General features: G+C 42.1%; 2 protein-coding genes across 2 annotated transcripts in view; one reads left to right on the top strand and one right to left on the bottom strand.

Moving 5' to 3' along the window:
* Nucleotides 1-1,590: 1,590 nt before the first annotated feature.
* dcstamp (dendrocyte expressed seven transmembrane protein) lies at nucleotides 1,591-4,081 on the top strand (the record flags this gene model as incomplete). Its single annotated transcript, XM_083761999.1, has 3 exons — nucleotides 1,591-2,631; nucleotides 3,554-3,895; nucleotides 4,022-4,081. 3 exons carry the CDS (start codon nucleotides 1,591-1,593, stop codon nucleotides 4,079-4,081), a joined length of 1,443 nt encoding a protein of 480 aa, XP_083618125.1.
* A 6,156-nt stretch (nucleotides 4,082-10,237) lies between these two features.
* Nucleotides 10,238-13,104, bottom strand: part of rims2a (regulating synaptic membrane exocytosis 2a) — a gene marked incomplete at both ends in the record, with an annotated part of 244,188 nt that continues 241,321 nt past the window's right edge. Inside the window, 3 exons of the mRNA XM_083762001.1 lie at nucleotides 10,238-10,441; nucleotides 11,257-11,396; nucleotides 11,869-11,970. Coding sequence (XP_083618127.1) covers nucleotides 10,238-10,441; nucleotides 11,257-11,396; nucleotides 11,869-11,970 — 446 coding nt within the window. The remainder of the gene's footprint in view (nucleotides 10,442-11,256; nucleotides 11,397-11,868; nucleotides 11,971-13,104) is intronic.

The following is a 13,104-nucleotide window of genomic DNA, read 5'->3' on the forward strand; positions in this document are numbered from 1 at the left end:
AACAAGCTCGGCAGATTGAAAGAGGATAATTCAAGCTTGGACTACAGCTGCAATGTTTGTGAGTTTAACGTCATTTAAGACCAGCAGATCAGAAACCGAAAATCATGAATAGGAAGTGGATGGAGCTTATTGCAACTCTAGATTCAACCCATTGTAAAAAAATCTAGAGTTGCAAATTGCGGCTAGCCCAAAGCCTGAATACCACCACTGCAGATTGCAGTGCCATGCATACATCAAACATAACATGCAAGTAGAAAAATGTCCCAATTAGCCTATACATTGTCACGAATCACGATGTTGGATATTTAATATGCCTACTTACTTAGAAACAAACTGATGGCTTGGGATGGAAAACAGCAATCAGAAACTATCTTGCTGAATTGTTTACAGGGGAAAAGGGAACTGACTAGTCACTCACTTCCTGTTTTCACCCCTCAATGCCTTCTGACAGAAATACAAGGGGGTTGGGCCATGCATCCAGCAAGCCTGACCCAGTAGTCACTTTGAGTGGCACCACACAAAGAACATGCAGTGCATATGCCCCCTAAAGACAGTCAAGTCAGATGACGAACACATTCCATTACATAAATATAAATTGCCATATTATGTTCAGAAGTATTGACCGTTAACAGGGGCCTGTGTTTGGAGTACTGTACTGCATGTGTTCAGCTCGTCTTGTACAGTCAGTTCTCTGCACTTTGGCCGCAGCATTTTAAATGAGCTGGAGCCTTTGTTACAGTGCAGTCGTTTTAGGGAAGTAGGCTACGGCAAAAAATGCAATGACCTAAATTTATGATGTACAATCATCATTGTTTCTGTACTTATTATACTGGTTTTCCTTCCGCTTTGTGGTCAGAGGTTTAAGAGTCAGAGGACGATATTGTGAGATATTATCACTATTAATGACAAGAATACTCGCAGTCCTACTCTATGGCATAATAATCTGCGAAAATAGCCAATCTACAATCTATCTGCGCAAAACACTCACACGCACGCACGCACGTGTACACACACACACAAACACACACACACACACACACACACACAAACACACACATACACACACACTTTTTAAAATCATTGAGGAACGTTTAGAATGAGCTGGAGCCTTCCTACAGATTTCTTGGAAAGTCCAGCTCGAAATGCAATGACCTAAAATGTGCGTTATTATTATTTTGGCTTTTACTTCTGCTTGGTGGTAAATGTTTAAGACAAGTGCCGCCTCCAAGAAGATGACTGGGAAATGAGTAACAATACCCAAGGTTTGAGTAATATACGTATGCTTTGTTTTAACACTGTTTATGGAGCATGCAGCGCACAACACAGCACAGCTGAACTCTACAGATACATTTAGGGTTTGTACTTTATGACTGTCATTTCATTAAAAGTATAGTAGTAGCTCTGTATTAGATTAACTGGATTTCTTTAAACCTAGACTTTACTTTAGCATCGAATACATCCTTTACTTTTGCTACGAATAGGCCTCCTACATACTTTATGTTGTCACTGTGTTTGTGCTCTACAGAGATTTGGAGTGTTCCTTCAGAGGCCAAACTTTGTACACGTGCTGCCTGCCACTTCTTTCACAACATGTACATCCCGGCAGCAACACAGTGCTTCAGGGATCTGGGATCTCTGGCCTTGGAGGTTTATGTAAGTGGCACCAGGGACAGCTGGAGGTCCACGGTGCTGCTCCTCCTCACCTGCCTCCTGTTCAGTGCACTGCTCGGCTCCCTGCTCCTCCTGTACCTCCTCTACACGCTGGGCTACGCGGCGGAGGTGGCGGGGGGCACCGCCGTCTCCGTGGGAGCACTGCTGGCGCTCACCCTCTTTCTCTCAAAGAAGGTGCGCTGTGCCGCCGTTCTGTTTCTGGTCTCCTGCTTCATGAAGCAGAGTCGCAAGCTGCTCCTGACCGCCTGGGTCAGCTTTGTGGTGTTGAGGAACGTCCAGAACACGTTGGACAACCTCACGGGCCTCCTCAGGAGCATGATATGCAACTTGCAAGCAAAGAAGGAATATATCGCCACGCCGCTGGAAAAATACATCAAGATGCTGAACTGGGTCGGTGACATGCTCAGGCAATTTCCTGATATCAGGGTGGTCAATTTTGATTCCAAACTTGACATTTCACTCAAGATATACGACGGCAAATTCAAGGAGAAACTCGTGGATGCCAGGCAGAATCTGAACAAAACCGCCATGTGCGTCCAGTCCGTTTTGAACGCGGTGTCCTCTGTGAGTCACAGAATGTTCCCCGCGCTCAGCTTCCTCCTGCTTGTGACTTTTATTGCGCTGCACGTGAGGAAGTATTGCAACAACTTGAAATATCAAAACAAGTTCATAAGCAGCAGATTCGTCTCCTTTGACGAGAAGCAGAGGGCGGCGGGGAGGCCTCACGTCATGCCCCTCACGCCCGCCGAGGCAAAGCGCTACGTCTCCATCCTGTCCGCTCGGCCCACCTCCAAGGAAGGGAAAGCCATGCTGAAATTTGGAATTCCAATATTCACCCATTTCATAGCCTGGGTGGTGTTTGTTTGTGTGGATGGATTAATATACTGGTTTGTTAATATTGTAACTGTGCAACTGGCACAGCTGAAACCACTCCAAGTCCCCTTGATTATGAGCATCCAGGTAGGTTATGTTGGTTAAAAACTATAATTTGAGCAAGGCAATATCTTGATAATGTGATGATACTACAAATAATTATCAGAAAGTGAAAATATGCAGATCTACAAAAGCTCAATTGACCATGCGTTGTGAGCTTTTAGACCTGCTATTTTTGAACATTTTAGATTTTTTTTAAATGATACATTAATGACGGTTAATGACGAAAAGACCACTCTTATCTCCCATCATGATATTACAAGATATCTTTGTGAGAATGATCGTCCCTCTGGAAACATTACAGAGCCCTTTTGTCTGGTGTAACCATATGGTGTATTTATTTGGACTACACAGGAACACATACAAGCACAACACCTGATGCTCCACTCTCAGCCCAAACCTCAGTGCACTGGCAGCCTATTATATTCAGCTGTGCTGACTGAATCTGGACTTTACCATTATACAGCCAATACAGGGGTATACATAATAATAAAAAAAGAAAAAGAAAACTTATTTTGAATAGGAATAGGAATAGTGTTTATAGCTATCTAGCTATATATCTCGTGTTGTGTTTATAGCAGACGCCTCACTCAAATGTGCACTTGCAGTTTGGGCAACTCCAAAGCAAACTCCACATGCCCCAACATTTAATTTACTTGCCATAGTGTCAACCCCTTACCCCTGTGTCGGATCGGTGGTTAGACTGGCATATTCGCTGATATGCCCGATATGACCCAATATGACCAAATAAGGGCCGATCAGATACTTTTCCGATACCGATACAGTATCGGGACATCTCTATAGTCTCACATTACAACATCAATATATGACTTTGAGATTGTTCAATGATAAACAATCTCATTTCGTATAGCCGGCAGTATAGAATCATAAATCCCTCCAGATGAGTATGTTTAGATAATCATCTCATAATATCCATTCATCGTTCCAGGCCATTACATCTATCCTGGGCGTGAGCCTAGGCCTGGAGAACAGCAGCAGAGACTTCTCCTACTCTGTGAGCCTGTTTGAGGAGAGATGCCTCTATGAACCGACGCTGCTGCTCCATGACTCCGTGTTCCCCATGGCCGTCCTGCTCGCCGCGCTGCTGGCCATGGCCCTGATGGCCGCCAAGCTCAAACAGCTGAGGCTGATCCTGTGCGAGCGCTTCTTCTCCGCCCCGGCAGAGGAGAGGGCCGAGTACCTCCACGCCAAGATCCTGCGGAAAAGATCCAAGGGGTTATCAATGGGAACGGATGCAGACGAGAGCGGTTTGAGGGCTCTCGTTTTCAAGGTTTGAAAGAACGAAAAACAAATTGAGTTTTGCGTTTTGTTTGTTCCATGGATGGATGCCCTCAATTAGGTTTTCTTTTAAACTGATCTATTTGTTGATTTGTTTTTGTTTGTTTTCTCTCATCAGGCACATTTCTGGTTTCCGTTGCTCTGCAGACCGAAGGAGGATGACAGTTCTAATGTGTGAACCGTATGCCCGTTACCAGTGGCGTGCACAGATAGACACTAGGGGGTGCTAGAGCACCACCTGCCCTTGCCCTAAAAAAAAAGGTTCTAATATATTATTTATGCCCCAAAATCTATCAATCTCACACGATTAAGGCAACCGGCCGGTTCCACGTGCTGCACAAGGTGCCCTTTTTCACTTGAGCACCTGCCCCTCTAAATGTCGATCTGTGCACGCCACTGCCCGTTACCGTTGATCAAAGTCCCTTCAGGTGACCTCAGCCAGCTGACTGTTTGTCCTTGGCGGTCTTATGATAGCAGCGGCATCATGCACGCACGCACGCACACACGCACACACACACGCACGCACGCGCACACACACACACACACACATTCTCTCTCTCTCTCTCTCTCACACATATGCTTATTCTGTATGCTGATTGTACGTGTTGGATGCCGCTAGTTAAAATATATCTAGAGGGCAGATTGTCCCGCTGTCGGGCTATTCATTTCAATGAAAGTTGCTCACTGGCGTTTGAAGCACCTGGAAGTATACCCCAAATAATAATAATTGAGGGCGAACCCGTGACAGGGCTGTCTGTCACAGCCCTGTGACACAACGCTGTCACTGATATCCACACAATACTGACCATGATACTGACCGGCTGACGCAACTGGTCTTTGAGGGGCTCCATCCCCCTCCTATACACAGATTTAATGTTTAAACGTCTTTAGTTCAATGTTTGTTTTGTAAACGCCATTGACAATGAATGGAAAATGTACGTCATGTTGTCCCTCATTACGTCATATTGTCTATTTCTCTGGCATTATTAACGAGAACAAGACAAATGCCAGAGTCCTATTCTCTACCATTGATCGACTTTTAAACCCCCCCCAGTCCTACAAGCAGTCATTCCCGGCCTCTAAAGCTAAGTGTAATGAGTTTGCATGCTTTTTTGATAACAAAATCTTTAACATTAGAGCTGATATTTTGAATGGTGCTGTTGCTAGTGCAAACCTTCAAACAGCAGCTAACGGTCCCAGGGTAGATCTCTCCAGGGGGAGCCTATTATCGTTTTGCGCAATTGATGAAGACGAACTCCGCAAAACCATATCACAGATGACATCTTCCTCCTGTTCATTGGATACAATTCCCACCACCTTTCTCAAAGAGGTCTTAGACAGTGTGATTGGAGATATCCTAAAAATAGTAAACAGCTCTCTACAGACAGGCGTCTTCCCAGACTCTCTGAAGACGGCCGTAGTCAGGCCCCTACTAAAGAAACATAATCTGGATCCCTCTGTTTTGGGTAACTATCGACCCATTTCGAATCTGCCCTTTCTGGGCAAGGTTTTGGAGAAATGCATCTCTCATCAATTGGACGTATTTCTACAGAGCAATGATGTGCACAACAAATTCCAATCTGGCTTTAGGAAAAATCATAGCACAGAAACTGCCCTTGTAAAAGTAATGAATGATCTTAGGGTGTCTGCTGACAAGAAACATGTATCCGTTCTCCTACTGTTAGATTTAACGGCTGCATTTGACACGATTGATCATTCAATTTTAATACAGCGTCTGGAGCACTGGATAGGCCTGTCTGGTACGGCCCTGTCCTGGTTCTCCTCCTACCTTTCAAACAGAAGTTACTTTGTCAATCTAGCCGAGTTTGACTCAGACAAACACGACATCAGTTCTGGTGTCCCACAGGGCTCGATTCTTGGTCCTCTGCTGTTCTCCTTGTACATTCTGCCATTGGGTGAACTCATTACCAATCACGGAGTCAATTTTCATTTCTATGCTGATGATACCCAACTATATCTTTCTGTGGCCCCAGACGATCCCTGTGCTTTGGACCCGCTGTTGACCTGTCTGTCTGGCATCAAGTGTTGGATGAGTGAGAACTTTCTCAAACTGAATGAGGATAAGACGGAAGTTCTCATAATCGGTTCTAGCGAGCAAAGAGAATCAATAATTGGCAGACTTGGCAACCTGACTGTAGAAGGTAACAGTACAGTAAAGAACCTGGGGGTTATTATTGATTCTGAATTGAATTTTAATTCACACATTAATCATGTTACCAAGATTGCTTTTTTTCACCTTAGAAATATTGCACGGATCAGATCCTATTTGTCCTTGGACGATGCAAAAACGCTAATCCACGCCTTTGTTTTTTCTCGGCTTGACTACTGCAATGCACTCTTTTCAGGACTCCCTAAGAAAGCGACTGACAGATTACAACTTGTCCAAAATGCAGCAGCCAGAGTTTTAACTAGAACTAGGATGAGAGAACATATTACTCCAGTTTTGGCATCACTGCACTGGCTTCCGGTTGTTTTCAGGATTGACTTTAAAATTCTGTTACTTGTCTATAAAGCTCTCAATGGTCTCGCACCTCCGTACCTCCGTGACTGCCTACCTAGATATGTCCCTAGCCGCCCCCTCAGGTCCTCCAACGCTGGCCTACTTGAAGTGCCTAAAGGTATGTGCACAAAAAAGTACGGTGAGGCAGCTTTTTGCTTCTATGGCCCAACAGCCTGGAATAAACTTCCATTCGAGCTCAGACACGCACCCTCTGTAGACATTTTTAAATCTCAACTCAAGACTCACCTCTTCACCCTTGCTTTTAGTTGAGTTTTATTTATTTTATGTGTTTTTATTTATTTTATGTTCTTATATTCGGTTTTGTTCTCTGCTATTGTTCTATCATTTTAACTACTTGTGTTTTATTGTATTTTATTTTTGTGTCCTGCCCTGTGAAGCACTTTGAGCTGCATTTTATGTATGAAAAGTGCTATACAAATAAAGTTTATTATTATTATTATTATTTATTGTTCATGGCGTTTAATGTTTGTGTTGGCGCCGTTTGTTTTACATCACCTAATCAACATGAGTTAGACTTTAATGTATTAGCGGCGCCCCTCACTTCACACGGGTGTGATTCTTATGGTATTTGAGCTTCCGAGCTTACGTTTTTCCACATGTATCTGTATGCCCTATATTAGTGGTCCCCAAAGTGGGGTCCGGGGACCCCCAGGGGTCCTTGAGGGAGTTCCAGGGGGTCCCCAGCTAAATGATAGTTTGGAACCAAAATGGACCCAAATGGGTCTGTAACTCTGAGAGTGTACACATGGAACCATGTGTACACTCTCAGAGTTAAAACCTTGACATGAAAGTTTGGGAACCACTGCCCTATATCCATCTTCTATTACCTAACCAGTGCATGAAGTGAATCTAAATCTAATCGTTTGTTATAACTATGCTACTGTATTTGCAGTGCAGTATCTGGGACTCACTGTATATAAGGTACTGTATGTCTGTATGCGTGTTTGTTCATCATATCATTTTGCCAATACTCAGCATCATTGTAAATTGTGTAATATCCATTTTTTTATTTTTAATTTGAAAAATAACTTACATAAATCTCTGTACTCAACCATACTTTACCAAGACATAGCCTTGGCATTAACACATTGCACAAAAATAAATAAAAATTAAAAGGCATTCAAAAGGATAAATAACATGTCTTTGTCATCGTGTGTGAGGCATTATTCCTATTCCGGGAAAGATTCTATCAGTCTATTCATGTTAGCTTTGTTTATTAAATTGTGACATCTAACGGTATGTACAATGAAAATAAAAATGGAAATATATATAGCTTCTTACAGCAAACCAGGCCTTCCATGGACATTAAATGAATTACCTTAGTGCGGAAAAGGAATAGTGCCTCGGGTCAATTTCATTCAGACATACTGCAACTATAAGATTCATATATACTTCCCAGACTTGAGAAGCATTTATAATTACTAAAAAATAGAAAATAAAAAATAAACTGGTCTTGGCTTTTGAAATAAACTAACAAAAATATATAGTAAATTAATTTCATTTTCATTAAACAAGGAGAAAGAAAAAAGCATTTCATGTGGCAATGTCCCTTTGTTGTTTGACCTTGTGGTTAAGCTCATCTCTTTTATTCAGTGCTTGTAAAATTAAACTTTTCAGCAACACACAACTTCTTTGCATGTTGACTGCCTCTTGATTGGGTAAAGACCTCTTCCTGTACCAATACAGATTATTTTTGCATGTTAGTCAACAATACTGAAATACACTTGCAATCACAACTGTTTTGTCAACCTCCATTAATTATAAAATAGTTTCCATGTCACTCTTTTTTTTTCTTTTTTTCTCAAAAATAAATAAAATCATGATTCTTTTTTGGGTGGGGAGGGGGGGGGGGTGGGAGTGGAATCTTTTTTTTTTTTTTTTTTCCTTTTTGTCAAAACTTGAATAACTGGCCATAAAAGACCAATAAACTAATTTAATCGGCCATAAAAGACCAATAAACTAATTTGCTGTAGAATTCAATTTAAGGTGCGGGAGGAAAGTAACGAAGTTGATCATGCACTGTACAAGAAACTGCAAAAACTCCAAATATCGTCTTTATCAAAACATGCTGAGTTTACTGTAAGGTGTGCCCAAGCCATGTTGCAGAAAAATCCCTTTTCAACATGCTTGTTAAACAAATCAACTCCAAAATAAAATACATACCGAAAACAATACGGAACTGTAAAATAACGAACAGTCCGAAAAAATCTGGACAATATCAGGGGGTTGGACAATGGTAGCAATGAATAATACAATGAATAGTACCCTGGAACAGGGGAAGGGGGGGGGAGAGAAACATGTACAATTTGCACATAATGTTTATCTTCATAAGGCTTTTGCCTTTTACAATGAAATAAATAATTTACATTTATTTTCATTATACTTTTTGTCACATAAACATTTTCTTTTTTATAAATAACTCCAAAAATGTTCCTTTTAGGTTTCCCTTTATCTGCATGTCTGTAAAACACAGACTGATGGATGGTCTAAAGAATGATAAACAATGTGCCTGTTTAAATCACGCCGTTGCATTCACTCTCCTTGAAAACCATGCACTAGTGAAATTTATCTTTAAAAACAATATAAATCGTTGAAAATGGCTGATCTGTTTTGTTTGTTTCTCTTCATCTTTTTTTTAATTTAATTCTTTTTTTGCAAGTTGCAGCCTCAAGAAAATAATTACATTTTTATTTTATTTTTAATTCAGCTAAATTATTTTGTCCATGCAAAAAAATATATTAAAAAATGTCCTCCTTTTTAAATTTCATACAATATATCAACAGAGAAAGAATGGTCATTTTTTTTTCTGTGAGGGGTTTCTGATCATTTACTGGATGTTCTGGACTCACTGGAGCATCGAATAAGGTAGTCACTGCAGTATTGCCTTTGATTAACTTAAAACAAGTCTCTCTGGGGGTGATCTATACCAGTGTGGTTGGATGCTGCATATAAACGGATCAGTATCAGGGGCCTACAGTATCTCTGGATGTGTTTAGTTTAGTTTTTTGGAGAGGAGGAGGGGGGGGGGGAGGGAGGGAGGGAGGGGTGGATTGTGTGTGCACAAGCTGAGACGCACCTCTCATAAAGTAAAACAAAAAAGAAAAAGGTCTCCAAGGCTCCGTCTACAACACGGCTAGGTCTGTTGGCGTGGCGTGACCAAGCTTCTGGTATTAGGAGCACCTGTCAACCCCTTCAGGTACAAGTATACAATACGTACACTGACATCAAAGAAATTATGTTCAAATTAAATAAAAAAATACATTAAAAAATAAAAATAAAATAAAAAATAAAATAAAGTTTATTTTTCATTCGAAAGAAAAACAAAAAAAAGGGCTTCTGTAGAACTCATGAAGCAGTTCCCAGTACATGACCCCCATGGCTTCGAATCGGATGAAACACCTGGAACTGACACAGATTCCTCGTGCTAAGGAAAGTTCGTTCATTCGTTCCAGCTTCCTCCAACAAACAACAACGATAACAACACCTGGCGTTTTCCCCAGGCCGCCAGGCCGCCAACGCGCCTGCAAACGCGCCGCAAACGTGTGCAACGTTTTTTTTGTTTTTAGAATTCTCTTTTTTTTTCCTCTTTTTTTTTGCTCAAAAACCCCTTCCCCACAGGATCACTTTTCAGCACACCCCTAGAAACAGGCTCAGAAGACACAACATCAAGCATGCAGTGTAACCGGGGGGGGCTCCGTGACCTGTTTATCCATCGCAACACACTGGCTTGCTACAATAATGCTACCAGTCCAACACACGCTGCTGCTGCTGCTGCTGCTGCTGCTGCTGCTGCTATGACCGAGAGAAACTGTCCAGTGAGGATTGGGAAGCTCTTCTGGTCAGGGGGGCCAGGGTAGGGTCCACCAACGAGGAGGGAGGAAAGAGCTTGAACCAGCCAATCACCATGTTGGACAGGTCCAGATCGTCCAAGAGTATCTGAACTGCTCCCATGAATGACTTATGGTCCATGCGTCCGTAGTCCCCCCATACGATGATCTGCGTGGGGCGAGGGGAAAAAATGAATTAAAAAAAAAAACGTTGGAAATGTCTTTTTCTATTGAATGCCACTGGATTTTGCTGTAAATCATACATTAGCCTTAAAGGTATATTCAGTGATTTCACTTAATTCAAATATCACTTATTTTTTGGTTTTGTTGTGATAATCCTCCCTACTATAGAGTGTGCTGACCATATAAGGAGTTCCTCCCTGTCCCCAGTTAACCCCTGGGGGTCAAAAAACCTTAGGTTTCGTTTTTTACTCTCTATCCTGATTGGACGAAAGGCTTAGGTCCCAGCCAAAAACGAAACCTAAGTTTTTTTTTTGTGAAATCACTGAATATACCTTTAAACACTTGATCCTATATTTTCAATTTTCAATAATCGATCAATATCAAGTCATATCTCGTTGCTGTCCGGAAGAAACCACCTAACTACAGTTTTTTTTTCTTTTTTTCCATAAATCAATGCTATTGAACACCCTTTACGTCTGTGTGTTAAATATTGAACGAAATGGAAAGTATTAAAAAGTCCACTTGAGCTGGATCTTTTTTCACTTCCTGAAACATTTTGGAGTTAAGTGGTTTCTTCCAGACACGCAGAGAATTATATTGGGTAACAAACCCATCAGTGAGAATGGTAATAATACGAGGAATTAAATATCTAAAGCAGTGGTTTTAAAAGTGGGGTCCAGGGACCCTGTGAGTTATGGGGACCGTTGAAATTACAACATTTGAGAACCAAAGCTCTAAATTCAATTATAATTATATGAACCACGACAGCTAAACAAAGTTGACCATGTTTTTCCCACTCACCTGTAAAACCTTGCCATTTGGACTCTCCTCAAACGGCAGTTGCTGCTGGTAAAGAGGATCCAAGGTTTTCCTTGCTACTTTTGTTTTCTTTTTGGCTATGCAGGCTCCATTTTCCAAAAGGTAGACCTTTACATATGGTGCTGTGAGGAGAGCAGAGGAGAAAATGGAAGGGGAGAGAAAATTATTATATTTAGCAAATTAATATACATTTATCAAATACATTATTCATGACCTAACCAGCTCTTTTTACCCCACAATTTTGCAACACATATTTTTCACCCAGTGTCAATTATCTAATGCAATCCTGGGCGCTGCACTCCCTCTGCCAACCTGGGGAGAGCACCGGACTGACCTCATGCTTCAATGCACGAGGAGTCCAAGTCGCTTCTTTTCGCCTGACAGGGGCGGAGGGGTTGGACGCAGTGCGTGGAAGGAACATTATTTCAACCCGTTCCTTTCCCGTCCCATCAAGTGCCCCGGCTGGCCAGGAGGAGGCAGTTTAAAGACCATGTTTTTTGGGGGGTTTTCTTTAGGAAACCTACCCTCAAAAGTACATTTCTAAAAGTGTTCTGGCACTCAGCAGGGGGTCACGGGGCGGCGTGTCAGACTCACCTGGCAGTGCCTTGGAACCTGGTTTTCCCACAAGGCCACGGGCTCTGATGACCTCCACCTCTAGTGCTCCCTTCTTGTCCACCATGCCGATCTGGATGTCACCTGAACACAGACACACACCGTCAGCACTGGAGCATTTTCTTTAGCATTTTTGAGTGGTGCAACCACTCCTACAACCAGCTTGCAATGTCCTCGTACCTGTTTGTTTGTTTGTTTGTGTGTGTGTGTGTCTGTGTAAGCACGAGTATGTGACTTAATAATAGCAGTAGGGGGCGCCAGAAACAGTGAGAGGGGTAGTGACTCTAATGAGAGAGAGTGAGAGAGAGAGAGAGAGAGAGAGAGGGGGGGGGGGGGGGGGGGAATTGCACCACTCAGTTCACACGTGTGTGATTTTTGAGTGGTGCAACCACTCCTACAACCAGCTTGCAATGTCCTCGTACGTGTTTGTGTGTCTGTGTGTCTGTCTGTCTCGTACTTGTTTGTGTGTCTGTGAGAGCATGAGTATGTGACTTAAAAATAGCAGTAGGGGGCGCCAGAAACAGTGAGAGGGGTAGTGACTCTAATGAGAGAGAGTGAGAGAGGTAGTGACTCTAATGAGAGAGAGAGATAGAGAGAGAGAGAGGGGGGGGGGGGGGGGGGAATTGCACCACTCAGTTCACACGTGTGTGATTTTTATATTATAATGACACATTTCGATTTTGTTTAGTCGCAGTCTTTTGAATGAAATGTCATTTTTAAGTTCTAGTCACATTTTAGTCATGTGAAATGTTTTGGTGCTGTATAGTTTTAAAATCTAAATATACAGTTGATTTTGTCGACAATCTTTTTTATTTTGGCGGGCCTTGATGGCGTAGGAAAGCCTGAGTTAGTGGGTTTACATTTGGTTGCACGCACAACCAAACAAAAAATGACTTGTCTTTTAGTTCTACTGGATCTCTTCTCCACTAGTCCCTCCCTCTCATTTTATCTGTTGACGGAATAGACAATATATTCAGTTTTAGTTTTAGTCATCGTATAGCTTAGTTTTAATTCCGTGTTCGTCCGTGATAAAGATGCAGACGACAAACATTTTCTTTAGTCTATGAAATGAACACTTCTTTGTGATATATATATATATATTTGATCATTGTCACATAGACCTGTGCCCGTCGGCCACCGGCCTATGGAGATCTCTGTATCTGTCTGTCTGTGTCTGAAGAGTGCCAACTGACTGTGGAAAGTGGAATGGTTGCCGTG

This window comes from Protomyctophum parallelum (assembly GCF_964188405.1).
Source record: "Protomyctophum parallelum genome assembly, chromosome: 3".
NCBI lineage: Eukaryota > Metazoa > Chordata > Actinopteri > Myctophiformes > Myctophidae > Protomyctophum > Protomyctophum parallelum.